The sequence below is a fragment of the Neopsephotus bourkii genome, unplaced genomic scaffold, assembly GCF_033783945.1.
Source record: "Neopsephotus bourkii isolate Nb327-2 ecotype Australia unplaced genomic scaffold, CSIRO-AGI_Nbou_v1 NB_1625, whole genome shotgun sequence".
Classification (NCBI taxonomy): domain Eukaryota; kingdom Metazoa; phylum Chordata; class Aves; order Psittaciformes; family Psittacidae; genus Neopsephotus; species Neopsephotus bourkii.
In genome coordinates, this window is record NW_026902100.1 from 69,193 (window position 1) to 87,962 (window position 18,770).

The 18,770-nt window shown below is 43.0% G+C and overlaps 1 protein-coding gene across 1 annotated transcript; it reads left to right on the forward strand.

Annotated features, from left to right (window-relative positions):
• Window positions 1-753: 753 nt before the first annotated feature.
• On the forward strand, window positions 754-2,083 carry LOC133222924 (uncharacterized). The gene is given in 2 exon segments (XM_061373116.1): window positions 754-1,104; window positions 1,106-2,083. Coding segments are annotated over 2 exon segments (801 nt in total). The 5' UTR covers window positions 754-847; the 3' UTR covers window positions 1,650-2,083.
• Window positions 2,084-18,770: the final 16,687 nt, after the last annotated feature.

An 18,770-nucleotide genomic window follows, 5' to 3' on the forward strand; every position in this document is an offset into this window, starting at 1 on the left:
AATAAGGCAGGGTACAGACATGTACACTTAAACTTTCATGCTTCCTTCATGAACCTTTGACCTCTTGTCCTGGGTTCAGCAGTAGCAGTCATTTTTTTCTCCTTCTTAGTAGCTGGTGCAGTGCTGTGTTTTTGACTTTCAGCCTGGGAACAACACTGATAACACTGATGATTTTAGTTACTGCACAGATGTTTTGACTGACCAAGGACTTTCTGAGTCTCATGCTCTGCCAGGGAGGAGAGGAAGCTGGGAGGAAGCAGAGACAGGACACCTGACCCAAACTAGCCAATGGGGTATTCCATCCCACAGCACATCATGCCCAGTATATAAACTGGGGGCAGTTACCCGGAAGGGCTAGATTGCTGCTTGGGTTGGGCTGGTTATCGGTCAGCAGGTGGTGAGCAGTTGTATTCTCTTCCCTTGTTATTTCCCTTATCATTATTATTATTGGTGGTATCAGCAGTGGTTTTGTGTTATACCTTAGTTACTGGACTGTCCTTTTCTCAACCCGTGGGAGTTATATTCTTTCGATTCTCTTCCCCATCCCTCCGGGAGCAGGGGGAGCAAACGGGGGGGGGAGTGAGCGAGGACTGTGCGGCTGATTTTACGACTGAGCTTAAACCACGACAGTTCTTTCTGGAGGCCAACATGGGGCTCGAAGGGTTGAGATAACGACAGATCTGACCAGAGTGTGTCTAATCATATTTGTGATATGCATTCTTTGTTTTGATTTGTCCCTCGTCACAATGCTGATTTATTGGCTCACAAAGTTGTTGTTCTTGATCTCACAGTTTCAGTATGTTGTACCTTACTTACATCCGGTATTTGCTGTGATAGTGTTTATCAGATGGGGGCTTGGGCTAAGGTTCTTGTTTCACTGTACTTTATGGTAATGACTTGTAATACAGGCGGGCTCTGGCAGCAGGACAGGATGGACGTGGCCGTGGACTTGTACCTGGCCATCCCGCTGCGCTTCACTGTCCTGACCCTCATCCTCTCCTCCATCTTCGTGAGGCTGTGGGGAGCCGAAGGGGGTGGCCGCAGGAGCCATCGGTGTCTGAACAGGCCCAGAAGAGTGGCCCCGGAGACCAGGAGGCCGGGAGGGGGTGGAGGAGGTCAGGGCAGTCGAGGATGGGAAGGAGGCGGCTGCCGAGCAGCGGGAGGAGGCAGCGGAGGAACCAGGCTCCGCAGCTGAGCCCAGCTCCGCAATGGCCAAGAGCATCCCCCGGAAGCTGTCTACCGAGCCCAGCGAGCCCAAGCCCAAGGAATATGTCGAGAACAAGATACCACCTTTGGAAGCCTCAGCTGGATCCAGCCTCAGGCTCCCGGGACAAGTGGAGGATGCAGGAGACCACGCAGCATTTCCCAGCAAGGCAGAGGGGGAAGATCTGGACTCAGAAAAAGGGAAGCTTGTGGTGAGAGTGTCGGCAAGTACAGCAGCTACACCAGCCCCAGTGACAAGTACAGCAGCATCATTTGAGAGTTCTGAAGGTTTTGAATGGCCTTTGGGTACCCTTGGGACCTGCCTGTTGATTGTGACGAGGATCAACATGTTGGTACACATACAGAAAGTGTTTTACCCATTACCATTTTGTCTGATCTCAAAAGTTAAGCAGAGTTGGGTTTGGGTCTTGCCTAGGATTAGATGAGGATATAGGAGGACCAAGAGGTTTTCCCCAAGGCTGGACAGTCATGAGTGGCAGGGTGTGTGAGACAGTATGGGCAAGTATCTAGTCCACTGGGCCCCTCCAGTGCTCTGGAAGCATCAGAGGTGGAAAGCAGCTATATGGAGTCCCCAACGACAAGTTGCAGAAACTGCTGAAGGGGAGGGTGAATTATTTTGAGCCTGGCGGGCCCATGACACTTTAGGCCACCAGGGCAGAGATACAACATACAGATGGACTCATGATTGAGGGGTGGACTTAGCAATGGACACTATTGCCCAGGTTATTCATGAGTGTGAACACTGCACACAGCCTCTCCTGCTTTGAAAGACTGTTACAAGAGACGGAGCCCGATATCATGGACCGAATGGACTCAGCAGCTTTGTAGGTATTGGTCCATGCACTGAGATAAGAGTGATGGTATACTGAAAATGTGGCATCTGAGCATGATGTAAATGGCATGGAATAAGGGGTGGATACTGTCCTGGGTTCAGCAGTAGCAGTCATTTTTTCTCCTTCTTAGTAGCTGCTGCAGCGCTGTGTATTTGACTTTCAGCCTGGGAACAGTGCTGATAACATCGATGTCTTTAGTTACTGCCTCTGTGCTACCACATCTCCTCTCCTCATGAAGATGCTGTTCCCACACACATTATCCTGAACAGCATAGTAAAGTTGTTGCTTCTTATTGCATCCCAAAAAGCACTGATCATTTGTGTTTTAGGTTTGCCAACTGTAAAGAGAAAAAAAAAGAAAAAAAAAGTCTCAATTAGTAAGAAACTGGAAAAAATACTTATTTGATCAAGTTTAAAAATTTAGGAGATTCTTTCAAATATTTTTAAATGCATGCATTTTTTCTAATTCAGAAATAAAATCCTTTCATTAAAGAATTGTCTATTATAGGAGAGCTTAAAGGACCTGATGAAAAACAAATGCCATAAACAGACAAAAAAAGATCTTCCCTGAAAACCTATAGAGTTAATACAAACAGCCCTGCTCAGTAGTTGTTTTTTATTAACCAAAGTTATAACTTAAGAACAGAAATACTATGTCATGGGTTCAGATGTTCTCCTTCCTAGTGGCTGTTGCAGTGCTGTGTTTCGGCTTCAGTCTGAGAATAGTGTTTATAAAACACTGATGGTTTAGTTGTTGCTAAGTAATGCTTACCCAGATCAAGGACTTTTCAGTAGCCAAAGGGGTATTCCATACCACAGCACATCATACTGATAAGCGGCCTGAATTAATAACCGAATGTTAAACCTATGTTATTCTTCTGATTATCTTTAATCTCTTTAGTTAACAATAAGTATTTGTCTAAAAGTGCAGCTTGTGTTTAATGTAAACTTGTGTAAGAAAGGAAAAAAACATCAGATAAGGGGAACTGGTGGTCAAAGTTTCCACTTGCAACACCATACATCTGGTTAAGACCCAGTTGAGACTGGAACTGAGGTTTGAGCCGAAGCCAGGGGACTAGTGAGCATGTATGCAAGACAGAGCTGAAAAGTTCAAGAGTGAAGACGACTCGTTTACGTCATCTCGAGACCCCTGCCCATGACCACCAGGAGGCATTGCACAGGCATGAAGGAAGCTTTAGCTCATTATAATATGAAGCAGGGAAAGGATATGAATGTGTATAGGCGTGTTGTGTAACCTATTGCATATTTAACACTTTAGAGAATAAATGTAGAGGGAAAATGACGCTGGGGTACGCATGCCTTTGGAGGAACTATCCCCCATGCGCCTCAGCTGAATAAAACATAGCTACTTTACAACTTTAATGAGTTGTGGAGACAATCTGCGTATCAATGCCAGTATATATTGATTCGGAGAAAACTCCAGGAACAAACTTGCCAACAAAGTTTTCAAGCTGACAAGCAGGTATTCTTTATTGCGGCGCCGGGAGACACGGGGGATAAATCCTCCTAACGTGTGTCTCTCTAATTGCCCCACAAGCTGTCCTTTTATAGCCCCTGGGCATACATACATATTCATGAGGCTACATATGGATTACATCATTTTCCAGAGAGTTCCCCGCATGCGTACAGAATTGTGGTGGTGGTCTCTGAGGGTCGTTTACTTCTTCCAACGATCTTCATCACTTCTGGCAGCCTTTGAAGCACGCGCAGTAGATGCTCATACCAGTTTAATTGGTTCGTTAGCACCAGAGACATAATAATCCTCCCAGCCTCCTACTTATCTGTTAGCCCATCCTGGACACCTGCAGTTCCCAGATAGCCCTTATCCCTGTGTCCTGTTCTTCTAGGCTGTTCCTCTTACAGCTATGCCAACTACAGTGATTTATGCTGTGAGGATTCTCACTATGTTCTCCAGCTGTACTATGGTTTTCTCTCTGTGTATCTTGCTCCTCAGTAATTTTCCATTGCTGCTGTTACAAAGCCATCAAACTTAACATTACTTAAAACTTCTTATAAAAGTTTCTATATCCCATTTTGTGATTTTGTGCCCCTTTGTCTCAAATTCCCCCCTTTTTCTGTCCTTTTGCAAATTCTTTTGCAACATTTTATATATTACCATTACCACCAAAAGTCTTTTTGAAATAATATCCGTTTCTACCTGGTGCTTAGTTTCATTCCGTTTCCATTCTTCGTAATTTATCATAGACCGTTTACAACACCAGAGGGAACATTGTATCATACCACAAGTAATCAATATTAAAATAATTAACACCAATATTCCTGCAACCAGTTGCCTCAACCAGGAGAGATTGGGTAACCATGAAGTTAACTTTTTCCATGTTTCTTCAAAGCCCCAGGAGGTGCCATCCATGGCCATTTCACGAAATATCTTAGTTTGTTTCCAAATTTCCTCCAGATCTGTTTCAATTCCACCACTTTAGTCTGTATAGGAACTACAGCTTTCATTGATTATGGAAGAAACCCCTCTTTGTGATGCCAGTAACATGTCTAGAGCCATTCAGTTTTGTAATATCACCTTAGATAGGCTAGTTATCTCTTGTTCTGCCTGGATTATATCGATGTTTTTACTTTCCATTTCCTCTATGGTTGCTGAGATATTTACAATTGCCTTCTCTAATTCACTTACTGCCAAAGATGGAATTAGCCCTTTTACAAAACTGTGACATGAGTTGTGCTGTTGAATAACAGGGTTAAACCCTCAATTAATTCGTTCAGCAAAACTTCTAATCCAGGTCCTGGAAGGGTACCTGTTGATAATAGTAAAATTGGGTATTACAGCACCTAAGGTGCATGCCCCCTTCCAGTTGGGGGTAGAATCTTACAAGCATTTTTCCACATAACCAATACCATGCTTTCCCTTTAGGAACGGGCCATCACTGAACTACGATACCATCTATGTTAATTGTTAATTGTATGATTGTAATTTGAATGGTGACCTACATCTGTGGCATTTAAACAAGCCTGATCTCCTACTCTGGTTTCTGATGTAATACCCCTTTGTGCACAGGTGTAGTATTTATTACCTGGGTTAGGATTAACTATTTCAAATGTTAACCTTTCCTTTGAATACAGATCGCTAGTGTTCACCCACAAATTTGTCCATGAGACAGTGTTAGGAATTGGAACTCCAATTAATGGGAGATCCAGGCTTTCTCCTGATTTAGGCAACTGTGCACACACCCAACAGTCATTATGATGAAAATATTAGTAACATTCTGCACTAATTTCAGGTATAAATTCTGGTCCCAAGCTTGTGCGCCAGTTATCATATGAGTCTAAATTATGATCGACACAATTTCATACGCAAGGGTACTGAAGGTTCAATCCACCCTGTCTTCTCTGTCTCTGGTGCTTTCTTTATTCTTGAATAATGTGCCCAAGCAGGTTGTTCCTTTATCTTCACTGCTGTAAAGGTGATCAATAATATCTGGTACAGTCCGCTCCACTTCTCCTGTAGAGGATCTCCTGAAAAATTCTTAACATAAACCCAGTCTCCAGATCTGAAAGGGTGAATTGGATAATCCAAACCTCTTGCTCTTTTCCCTATTATCTCCTCCAATTGTTTTCCCAGATTGATCAGAAACTGTTGGAGATAGCCTTCTCCCACTTCCTGAAGACTTTCTCCTTTAAACTGGGACTGATACGGTCTTCCATACAAAATCTCAAATGGGCTAACCTCTTCTTTTGACTGGGGTCTAGTTCGAATTCTTAATAAAGCCAGTGGTAATGCCTGGTACCAATATAAATTTGTTTCCTGACATATTTTACTAATTTGTTGTTTAATCAGATGGTTCATCTTTTCTACTTGCCCACTGGCCTAAGGCCTATATGGAACATGCAGTTGCCAATCAGTTTCTAATTTTTTCCTAATTTCTTGTAACAATTTTGCACTAAAGTGCGAGTCTCGGTCAGAAGAAATTGCCTCTGGTACCCCAAAATGATCTTATTATCTTGTTAAATAATATTTTAATCACTTGTTTTGCATTATTTATTCTGTAAGGGAATGCTTCTGGCCAGCCTGAAAAAGTATCCGTTAACACCAACAAATATCGATAGCCCCCTTTTCTTGGTAACTCAGAAAAGTCTATTTGCCACTGTTGTCCTGGATAACTTCCTCTCCCAATTGTCCCAATTTGATTTCTGTTTTCAGTTTTAGGATTATTCTTAAGACATAGCTGACATTGTTTTGTCACTAATTGAACCGTGGTGTATAGATTCCTTCCTACAATTTGTTTGTCTAAATATTTATATAAAGAATTGCTACCCCAATGAGTTTTATTATGTTCTTCCTGAGCTAACATCCAGAGCTGGTTATAGGGGATTACAATTCGCCCACCAGGTATTTGAGCCCAACCCTCTATTTTCCTGTCCCTTTAGATCCTCAATCAATTTTCTATCCTCTTTTGAATATCTAGGTTTAGATTTTTCAATTGGTAGTTTGCCGTCAGGGATTAAGGACATGATTTGAAATTGTTCAGCTGCTCGTTTGGCTTCAAAATTGGCCAAATTATTTCCAATTTCTTGATCAGAGCCACCTTGTTGATGCCCTTTACAGTACATAACAGCTACTTCTTCAGGTAGCTGAACAGCTTCCAGTAATTGTAGAATATCTGTAGCATGGTTAACCTGTTTCCCTTGTGTGTTCAAAGGTCCACATTCTTTCCAGATAGCACCATGGACATGGACCACACCAAATGCATATTTAGAATCAGTCCTAATATTTATCCTTTTATCTTTAGCCAGTTCCAGGGCTCTTATTAATGCTATTATTTTTGACTTCTGGGCAGAGGTGTTACCAGGTGAAGGTTTAGATTTTTTTTTATTTTTTTTTTTTTCCCTGTGAAGTGGTGGTAATGGCATATCCTGCCTTTCATTTACCATTTTTCATGAAGCTACTACCATCAGTAAACCAAGAATCAGCATCTTCCAGAGGTCTTTCTTTCAAGTCTGGTCGGCTCTAATATACAGTCTCTATGGTGGTCAAGCAGTCTTTTGTTAGTGGTTCTGTCGATTGTTCCTGCAAAAGGATGCTGGATTCACAACGTTAGTGACCGCAATTTCTGTATTATCCTGTTCTACAATAGTGGCCTGGTATTTAAAAAAACGTGAAGGAGATAACCTCCTTTCTGCTCCAGGACTACTGATACCACATGGGACACTAGTACAGTAATCTTTTGTCCCAAAGTAAATTTGCAAGCCTCTTTAATATTTGTGATAACTGCTGCCATAGCTTTTAGGCATCTGGGCCATCCTTTGCTCGCTTCATCCAGCTGTTTTGAAAAATAGGCCACTGCCCTTCTGTAGGGTCCTAGTTTTTGAGCAAGGACCCCCAAAGCTATTCCTTGCTCTTCACAGGAATATAGCCAAAAGGATTTAGTCACATCCAGGAGTCACAGAGCTGCAGTTCTCATTAGCTCTGTTTTTAAATTTTTAAAAACCCCTTCTGCTGTATCAGTCCATTCTAAAGAGGGAGAGTTTCCTTTCAACAGGTCATATAGGGGTCTTACCAGAACACCATAATCATGGATCCAAAATCTGCACCATCCAGTCATTCCCAGGGATGTCCGGAGCTCCTTGACGGTCGCTGGTCTTGGAGTCTGGCAAATGGCTTCTTTTCTAGCAGTTCCAAGTTCTCTCTGTCCTCCTGTTATTTCATATCCTAGGTAGGAAACTTGGGTTTGGGTTAGTTGCGCCTTTTGTCTGGATACCCGATAACCATTCAGTCCCAGAAAATTTAACAATTCCACTGTCCACTTGATACATTCTTCCTTTGTTTCTGTAGCAATTAACAGGTCATCCACATATTGTAACAGAGTCCCGTTTGAGTAGGTGGCTTCCATGATTCTAGTTCTCATGCTAGCTGATTTCCAAAAATTGCCGGACTGTTTGTTTTTTTAACCCTTTATGTAAACTATCCAAGTTAATTGAGTTTCCCTTCCTCTGTCAGGATTTTCCCATTTAAAAGCCAATAATTGTGGCTTTCTTTGGCCAGTGGTAAGCAAAAGAAAGTGTCTTTTAAATCCAGGACGGCAAACCATTTTTGATTATTATTCAATTAATAATCTATATTTTAAAATTTATCAATTTTTTTTTTTTATTCCCTTTGATCTTCTAATTTTAAGGGATACTGTTTTATTCTAATTGGGTAGGCCCCCCCTTTTTATTTCCACTATAACAGGCAAAGCATTTTTCGCCTTACCTGGAACTTCAGGTGCCCATACTCCCACATACACCTGATTAAGGATTTCTTCTATTTCAGGGAGGTCCTCCTTTCTGCTTTTCTGTTGAATTAAACTCAAAACTGCAATTAATTGTTTTTAACTCTGAAGTCCATTTTGCCTTCTTTAAATGTTGCTTCTCGCCCTAACAAAGATTTTAGAGAATTTGGCATGCATAAAAATTTATGCATTCCGATTTGTTTTCCCAATTTGTACTTTAAAGGTTCCAAAAAGAATGCCTTTTTTTTTTTTCTTTTTTTTTTCCTCTTTTCCTTGGTGGCCAGTAGCTCCCACATCTGTAACGAATTCTTTTCTCTCTTATTTAACACCAAATAAGTTACTCCTGTATCCACTAAAATTCCACTTTATTTCCCCTAGTTCATAGTCTTAATGTAACCAGTGGATCTGCTAGGGTAGATTCCCCAGGTCCCCGTCAGTTTAGTTCCAGTTCAGTCACCGGAGCCACTCCATGGCACTGCCCTCCCCAGGCAGTCTCACTTCCAGCGTCCAAAACCCCCCATAGCATGCACACCGGTCCGGTCCCACAGAAGAGAAGAGCCCACTCCCCCACCTCCTGCAGACATCCCTCCTCCCACGCTCAAACACTGGAGCTGCTCGAGCTCCCCTCCTTTCCCCCTTGGTTTTCCTTTTTTTTTTTTTCTTTTTCTCACAGCAGCTCCCCCTGCTCTGCAGGGCCTGCAGATGCCTGCCCTGCAACGGCACTTCTGGTTTAACCCCTTCTTAACTCTGAATGTGGATGTGCCACTGGTTGCCAGTGACAGAAATCTCTTCCTCCTTATCAATATCAGATAGGACAGAGGCAGAGGGTGCTCCTCTCGGAGGTACCTGTGGTACGTGATTTTCCACCCTATCTTCCTGATTACTGTTTTTTAACTTTAAACATCTTTCCCCAATATCAGAGGCTGAGCATCTCCAGCGTAACTTTCAGTTTTTCCCTGTCCTTTTCCAAAGCCAAAATTAAGGAATCTGGTGGAGCTATATTAATTTTGCATTCAGTCTATCACTCTGTGTGATTTCTTAAAGTGAAAAACGTACCTGCATACATTACTTCATCCCATTTTCCTTGCCCCCTTAAAACAACATCAATTGTAACAATGTATTATAGTTCAGAGTTCCATTTTTAGGCCATTTTCCCTGATCTTCCAAAGTATACAAAGTGCCACCATTGGTTACAATATTTTACCAATATTTTCTTATTTACCAAGCCCCCAGGAGACCCTCCAAGTTTTTTCCAGTGTGCCAAAATGCACCCAAAAGGATTCTTTTTCAAGATCTCTTCACTCTGCTGGTTTTCCATTATCAATCTCACATTCACACACACACACAGAGATGGGATCCCCAGACATACTCCACACAGTTACAACACTTGAGACAAAGACAGAGACTTAAATTCAACCAAACAAACAACAGTTAATAACATAGTTATAACATCCTGTCACCAGTACCAGAATCGCAAGACCAAAATCATTACTGTAACAAGCCACAAAATAAGCGAATACCAGTAGAATCAAAAGCAATACTTCCTAACCCTTATAGCTCAGACCATATTGTAACATTAATAGGGGGGTTTCCTTGAACCCTTTATAGTTGACCAGCCTGTCAGTGTCCCAGGAAGGATGAGACCCTTGTGTCCGACCAGCCTGTCTGCGTCCCACTGTGGGAACCATACTGAACAGCCCACTGTATCGGAGGGTGATTCTACTAACCTATTCAGGGACCCCCGCTGACAGCATCACTGAATCAAATCCCTTATGGGCTGTTGATAGCACACTGGACCCAAAACCATTTCCACAAGACACCCCCCTGTGTCTTGTAGGACCTAAATCACAAGATGATACCCCCTGCTTAATTATAACAGTCTGTCACTGATACCAAAACCACAAGACCAAAATCCTTAATATAACAAGCCACAAAATAAATCAAATACAAGTAAAATCCAAAACCTTTTTCTGCAAGACACCCCCTGCGTCTTGCAAGACCCAAACCACAAGAAGCCCCCTGCTTCCTTTGGGTGTATACCAGTAAAATCCAAAACCTTTTTCTGCAAGACACCCCCTGCGTCTTGCAGGACCCAAACCACAAGAAGCCCCCTGCTTCTTGTGGGTGTATACCGAACGGACGCTAGCAGCTGGGTATACGCCTTTACCTACGAGATTTCTTATCTCGATTTACGGAAGGCTTCCAAACCATGCGTACGCTTACCAAACCAATTTACCAAACCAATTTACCAAACCAATTTACCAAACCAATTTACCAAACCAATTTACCAAACCAATTTACCAAACCAATTTACCAAACCAATTTACCAAACCAATTTACCAAACCGAGGTGCCCCCTGCACCTTACAGACTATACAAAAAAAAGAATACCTTTTATGAGATGGTCCTTGTCTGCTCCCGCAGCGATCCGAATGAGTCGAGGGGTCCCTCCGGGAAAAATTCCCGAGGGCCCTAGGGAGCTCTGTCCTCAGCGGGTCCTGCAGCCGAGCAGAGAGGGTCCCATCTGGGTCGCCAAATTGATTCGGAGAAAACTCCAGGAACAAACTTGCCAACAAAGTTTTCAAGCTGACAAGCAGGTATTCTTTATTGCGGCGCCGGGAGACACGGGGGATAAATCCTCCTAACGTGTGTCTCCGTACTGCTATACAAGCCACCCTTATATAGTCCCTGGGCATACATACATATTCATGAGGCTACGTATGGATTACATCATTTTCCAGAGAGTTCCCCGCATGGGTACAGAATTGTGGTGGTGGTCTCTGAGGGTCGGTTACTTCTTCCAACAATCTTCATCACTTCTGGCAGCCTTTGAAGCACGCGCAGTAGATGCTCATACCAGTTTAATTGGTTCGTTAGCACCAGAGACATAATAATCCTCCTGTCCTCCTACTTATCAGTTAGTTTAACTGTAGCCCATCCTGGACCCCTGCCATTCCCAGATACTCCTTATCCCTGTGTCCTGTTCTTCTAGACTGTTTTTCTTAAAACTAGGCCAACTATAACGATTTATCTTGTGAGAATTCTTAGTATGTTCTCTAGTTGTACTCTGTTTTTTTTCTCTATGTATCCTGCACCTCAGTAATTTTCCATTGCTACTGTTACAAAGCCATCAGACTTAACATTACTTAAAACTTCTTATAAAAGTTTCTATATCCCATTTTGTGATTTTGTGCCCCTTTGTCTCAATATAAACTGGCATGAGTTATGGAGAAGGCCCAGATGGCTTCTCGGTTCGGGCTGGGTATTGTTTGGTGGGTGGTAAGCAATTGTATTGTGCATCACTTATGTTTATTTTTTTTCATTCCCCTTTTAGTTTTATATTCTCTCCCCTTGTTATTTCCCTTAGTAGTAGTAGTAGTTTAATATAAAGCTTTAGTTTTATTTTTATATTCTCTCTGTTTGTTACTACCCTTAACATTATTTTTAGTATTAGTGTAGGATTAAATTTTAAACTAAAAATTTAGTGTGTGCCTTTAACATAGTAGAATAGACCAAACTGTTTTAACTTACTAACACGTAGAGAGAAAGGAATGTTCGGCTGACGGGGAAAGGAACATCACAGGACTGATAACAAGTAAGGAAACAGTAAATAAGACCAAGGATGCCAGCCTTCAAGATAGCAGAGTAGCACTCAACATAGAGCGAGACTGTAACAGAACAGAAGCAAGGACATACCAACTGCTAACTCAGCACTAGGACCTTGGAAGTGCACACAAGCACTGAGGTAATTCAGTAAACACAGTGAGGAAAACTATTGGCAACCACCAGAGACTCCCACTCAGCAAGAAAGAGCATGCTTAATTAGGATGCAAATAGTATAATTACTTCCCAGTGATCTCATGAATATGCAAATAATTTCTTGGAAAAGTTGTAAATATACATAAGTATGCTAAATATATAGCTGCTGCCGGCAAGTAACAGGTGCACTCACCTTTGCGAAATGATTCGCATATGCTTCCAGTGCTGCAATAAAGAAGGCTGCTTTCTAAAACTCCAGATTGAGTCTTAGAGAGATTCTCTGACTGACTTTCACAGTAACAATTTGCTGCCCCAACAGGAAGTCTCTGCCATGTTTCCTGTGGATCTGGGGGTTCTCTGTGACCTTCATGCTGATGTTAAGGGAGTTTCCCTGAAAGGGACCACAGCTCCCTGGACTGACTCGGGACCTCGGTAAGACCCTGATTTAATTTCTTTTAAAAGTCATCCTTTCTGGTCCCTTTCCACATAAGGTGCAGGGGACACCCTGCGCGGTGGGTAAAAGGTATTCTGGTTCTGGTTCTGTTTGTCTGGACTCTGGTATCTGGTGGTGGTCAGGATCATGGGTACCACTGCCTCCAAATGGGGAAACCTGAAAAGGTCCCTGCTGGTCTGCATTTTGCAACATTCTGGATCTGAGTGGAGGTCAGGACCACTACCTCCATAGGGGGTTTTGAAGAAATTCCTGCTGGGTTGCATTTCGCAACACTGGAAACAAATTGGTGAACCCCTGGGTGGCTCGGTCACTCAAGAAACTTTGAAACAAAGAGGTGGACCCCTGGGTGGTTTGGTTATTCGGGAGACATTGCTAAAATACTATAATCAATTGTGGTCATTGTACAAACCGGATTTTGGGGAAAAGTGGCCTGTGAACAGAACAATTAATTATAATACTTTGTTACAATTGATGTTATTCTTGAGACGAGAAGGAAAGTGGAATGAAGTAACTTATGCAGAAATGTTTTTCACTTTGAGAAATCATCTGGAATGGCAAAAGGATTGTAGCTTTAATCTTGCACCCCAGGACTTGTTAGTATTGTCCTTGGAGAAAGATAGTGAAATTCACTTAAACGCTGTTGCTCTTTGTGCAGCATAGGACAGTTATGCACTAAACACTTGAGGAATGAAGAGGAGTATTTGGATTTGATTGTAGCCCCCCTAGAAAGGGTATTGTGTATAACAGGGCTGAAGGTGCTGACAATGAGAACCAAGCACAAGCACAGGCACAGGCACAGGCACAGGCACTGGAAAGGGAGATGTTAGAGGGGGGCTGAAGGATTTTGCCCTACAGCAGGGCAAACTAGGGGAAAACAAGGGGGAACTGTGATTGCACCTTTAAGACAAGCTGTGGGCAATGATGATCCAGTCATGATAAAGACTCCCTTTGCCACTATAGATTTGAATATTTGGAAACAAGTGGCTGGTAATTATGCATCATGTTTTTGAGAGTGTTGACAGGGATATGATTATTTGTATAGGTTGGACTGCAGTATACCAAAAAATAATGGCAGGCACATTGGCAAGTACAGTGAATCTTTATGTACCTACCACTGATCCTAACTGGGACCCTAATGGGGACCAGGATAGGCAGGCTTTGAAACAATATCAGAGGTGGATTTTATTTGGTATTAAGAATGTGGTCTCCAAGGCAGTGAGCTGGTCTAAGCTATGTGAAATAAAGCAAGATATAAATTAATCACCTTCTGGATCTGTGGAAAGATTAAAAGAGGTGATGTATAAATATACTACTATTGATACTGAATCAGCAGAACAAAGGAGAGAATTAGGCCATTTAATAAAATGTCAATCCATGTAAGATATAAGGAAAAGGGTACAAAAGCTTAAGAGGGAGGACCAATATAATTTGGGAAAATAATGAATGTGGCCTGGGAGACCTATCTCAATTGGACCACCATTGCCCTGGTGCAAGTTCCATGAAATGCTTCAAATGGTGGTGGGAAGGGGGTTGAGTCCCCAATTATTAATATATATATATAAAAATATAATTAATATAATTATTATTATAATACTGTATTGTGTATTGTGGGATATAGTGTGTAGGATTTCAACTAGGAATATGTTATTGTATATGTGGGGGCATAAGATAAGCTCCAGAGTAAAACTGGAATGTTTAGAAAAATTGCTGGCTATAGCTATCACACAAGAAACCAAGAAATGGGGGAGTGGCCCGGGGGGAGAGATAAGAAAGGATTAGATGTGAAAGTTTGTGAACAGACTCCATGGGCTGCACTGGAACAGAGAATGCCCTCAAAATCAAAATAAACACCAGATGTAGTGGAATGTCAGAACAGGCAGAGAAAATAATTACTTTAGATGGTGATTGAGGAAGACCGGGGAAAAATTTGAAACCCTCCCCAAAAGAACCCCTGTGTCCTGGGTTCAGCTATAGCAGTCATTTTTACTCCTTAGTAGCTGGTGCAGTGCTGTGTTTTTGACTTTCAGCCTGGGAACAGGGCTGATGTTTTTAGTTGTTGCTAAATAATGTTTATTCTGACCAAGGACTTTCTGAGTCTCATGCTCTGCCAGGGAGGAGGGGAAGCTGGGAGGAAGCAGAGACAGGACACCTCAGCCAAACTATCCAAAGGGGTGTTCCATACCCCAGCACATCATGCCCAGTATATAAACTGGGGGGAGTTACCCAGAAGGCCCAGATATCTGCTCAGGTCAGGCTGGGTACGGGTCAGCAGGTGGTGAGCAGTTGTATTCTCTTCCCTTGTTATTTCCCCTATCGTTATTACTATTGGTGGCAGCAGTAGTAGTTTGCATTAGTAACTTAGTTACTGGACCTATCTTATCTCAATGCATGGGAGTTACATTCTTTTGATTCTCCTCCCCACCCCTCTGGGAGCAGGGGGAGGAGGAAGGGGGGGGAGTGAGTGAGCGGCTGCATGGTTTTGAGTTATTGGCTGGGCTTAAACCATGACAGTTCTTTGTGGCGCCCAAAATGGGGCACAAAGGGTTGAGATAATGACAGATCTGACCAGAGTGTGTCTAATTGTATTAGTGATGAGCATTCATTGTTTCAGAGTAATAGTTGCTCATTACAGTGTTGATTTATTTGCTCTCGGAGTTGTTGCTCTTGATCTCAGAGTTTCAGCATGTCAGTATTTGATGTTTCAGTGTTTATTAGCTGGGGGCCCTGGCTAAGATTCTTGTTTTGCTGTACTTTATGGCAATGACTTGTAATACAATAGACTCATTGATCATGAAATTGGGCTGGTATGCATTCTTAGAGTGGTCATCACCTCTATACTATAGGAGGCATATAAAGGAACTTTTTAGCAATTACACAGCTTTCTTTTTCCTTTCCCCAGTGGGTCCACCTATGCAGGAGATATTCCCTCACACCCTCTGCTCCCCCACCAGTCACTTTACAGTGGGAGTAGATTTTGGAATAGTTAAATATCTCGAATATGCTTTCAATGCCCTTGAAAGCACCCTGATCCTTTTGCTGGGAACCAGCTTGTTGCTGCATATGCTTTCTCTGTTTTGCTTATGGTGTGACCACCCTGAGAACACCCGGTCTTCTCTCATCTTGGAAGCCAAGCAGGGTCCTACTCAGGTCTTGTCTAAGGTTTAGCAATGATATAGGAAGACCACCAAGAGAATTTCCCTGGGGCTGTACAGTCATGAGTGGCAGGGTGTGTGGGGCAGTATGGGCAAGTATCTAGTACACTGGGCCCCTCCAGTGCTTTGGAAGCATCAGAGATGGAAGGCAGCTGTATGGACTCCCTGATGACAAGGTGCAGAAACTGCTGAAGGAGAGGGTAAATCTAGTCAGTTTGCAGAGGTGAAAGCCATCCAGCTGGCCTTGGACATTGCTGAATGAGAAAAGTGGCCAGTACTTTATCTCTATACTGACTCATGGATGGTGGCAAATGCATCAAGAGAAGCAGAGCAACTGGCAATGGAGAGGAAAACCCATCTGGGCTGCTGCACTGTGGCAAGATATCACTGCCCAGGTGCAGAACCTGGTGGTGAAGGTACACCGCATAGATGCCCATGTACCCAAGAGTCAGGCCACTGAAGAACACCAGAACAACCAACAAGTGGATAAAGCTGCTAAGATTGAAGTGGCTCAGATGGATTTAGACTGGCAACATAAGGGTGGATTATATTTAGCCCAGTGGGCCGATGACACTTCAGGCCATCAGGGCAGAGATGCAACATACAGATGGGCTCGTGATCGAGAGGTGGACTTAACAATGGACACTATTGCCCAGGTTATTCATGAATATGAAACATGTGCTTCAGTTAAGCAAGCCAAATAGTTAAAACCTCTTTGGGATGGAGAATGATGACTGAAGTACAAATATAGGGAGGCCTGGCAGATTGAATATAACACACTTCCACCGACCTGCAAAGGCAAGAGCCACATGCTCACCATGGTGGAAGCAACCCCCGGATGGCTGGAAACATATGCTGTGCCCCACGCCACTGCCTGGAACACTATCCTGGACCTTGAGAAACAAGTCTTGCAGCAAGATGGCACCCCAGAGAGAATTGAATCAGACAATTGGACTCATTCCCAGAACAGCTTTATAGACATTTGGGCCAAAGAGCATGACACTGAGTGGATATATCACATCCCCTACCATGCACCAAACTCTGGGAAAATCAGACAGTACAATGGGCTGTTAAAAACTACACTGAGAGCAATGATTGGTGGGACTTTCAAACACTGTGTCCTGGGTTTAGCAGTAGCAGTCCTTCTTGGTAGCTGGTGCAACGTTGTGTTTTGACTTTCATCCTGGGAACAGTGCTGATAACACCGATGTTTTCAGTTGTTGCTAAGTAATGTTTACCCTGACCACCTTTGTGAGTCTCATGCTCTGCCAGGGAGGAGGGGAAGCTGGGAGGAAACAGAGACAGGACACCTGACCCAAGCTAGCCAAAGAGGTATTCCATACCACAGCACATCATGCCCAGGGGGGTAACTGGGAGTTACCTGGAAGGACACGGGGTCTTCTGGGTCGGACTAATTTTTTCGGCGGTTGGTATCGTATTCTCTTCCCTTGTTATTTTTTCTTATCATTGCTATCGTTGGTGGTAGCGGTGGTGATTTGTGTTGTACATTGGTTGCTGGACTGTTCTTGTCTCAACCTGTGGGAGTTGAAATCTTTTGATTCTCCTCCCCATCCCTCTGGGAGCGGGGAAAGGGGGGGGGAAAGGAATGAATGAGGGAGGAAAAGGGGGGTGAGTGAGTGAACGAGCTGTCTGGCTGGGTTTAAACCACAACACACTGAGATACACATTTACCAAAAGCCACCCCGTTAGTCAACACCAAGGTATCTGCCATCAGGGCTGGCCCAGCCCAATCAGAACTTTTCAGTCTCTCATGGTCTGCCAAGGAGGAGGGGCACAAGAATCCAGGAGGGAGCAGAGACAGGACACTTGACCCAAACTAGCCAAAGGGGTATTCCATACCACAGCACGTCATGTCCAGTATATAAACTGGGAGGAGTTACCCAGAAGAGTAGATTGCAGCTTGGTTTGGGCTGAGTATTGGTTGGCAGATGATGAGCAATTGTATTATGCATCAGTTGGATTTACTCGGTTTTTTTTCCTTTTTTCCTTTCCCCTTTTATTTTTATATTCTCTCTTCTTGTTTCTTTCCTTATTAATTAAATTATTATTAGTAAAAGCAGTTTTATATTATACTTTAGTTATTGGATTGGTTTTATCTCAACCCATGGGGTTTACATTATTTCAATTGTCCTCTCCATCCTGCCCAGGTAGAGGGATGCAGGGGGTAAGGGAGGAGTGAGTGAACCACTGCCTTGTTCTGAGTTACCGGCTGGGCTTAAACAAAGACAGAGTACTGTGGCGTATCAAAGACAGACTTCAGTTCTGGTGAAATCTGAAGACCTTTATTACACGTCTCGCATCCCTTTTATTGTCTACTAAGTGCTAAGCAGTAATTTTCCACTCATCTTACTTCCTTGTCATCCTGATTCAGCAAAACCACTAAGGGTTACAAAGACTATAAATATTTACATTGCTTGGTCTGTTTTTGAGTTGCACATCCTGCTTTATCTTGAAAATCACCTGCTTTGTTTTGCTAACCCATCTCGACCCTTCATTGTTCTGTTTACAGTTCCCAAGGCTTAAGCCCGACCAGGGCAATAACACCTGAATCAATTTTGTTAATTATTTCTGTCCCGTTACCCACAGAGTACACTGAACAAGGATTTTAAAATTGTGTTCAAAACTAATCGTTTCGATACTATCCAGATATCTGGAAACTGGTCTGCCCTGTTCTTTCTAAACTCATGATCCCAGATGAAAGTGTTCATCACTATCCTGCATGACATCCTTTTCTCTAAACTTTAGAGACATCAATTTGACAGATGAACCACACAGTGGACAAAGAATTGCCTGGATGGCCGCATGTAGAGAGTTGCGGTCAATGGCTCTGTGTTCACCTGGAAAGCATTAACTAGCTGTGTCACTCAGGGGTCGGTGTTGGGACTGATTCTGTTCAACATCTTTCTTGGCGTGATGGACAGTGGTATTGAAGGCTGCATGAAGACCTCATAGCAGCCTTCCAGTATCTGAAGGGGGGCCTATAATGATGCTGGGGAGGGACTCTTCATTAGGGACTGTAGTGAGACAAGGGGGGGCACGAAATTACTAAATGGAATATAGAAATCTTTA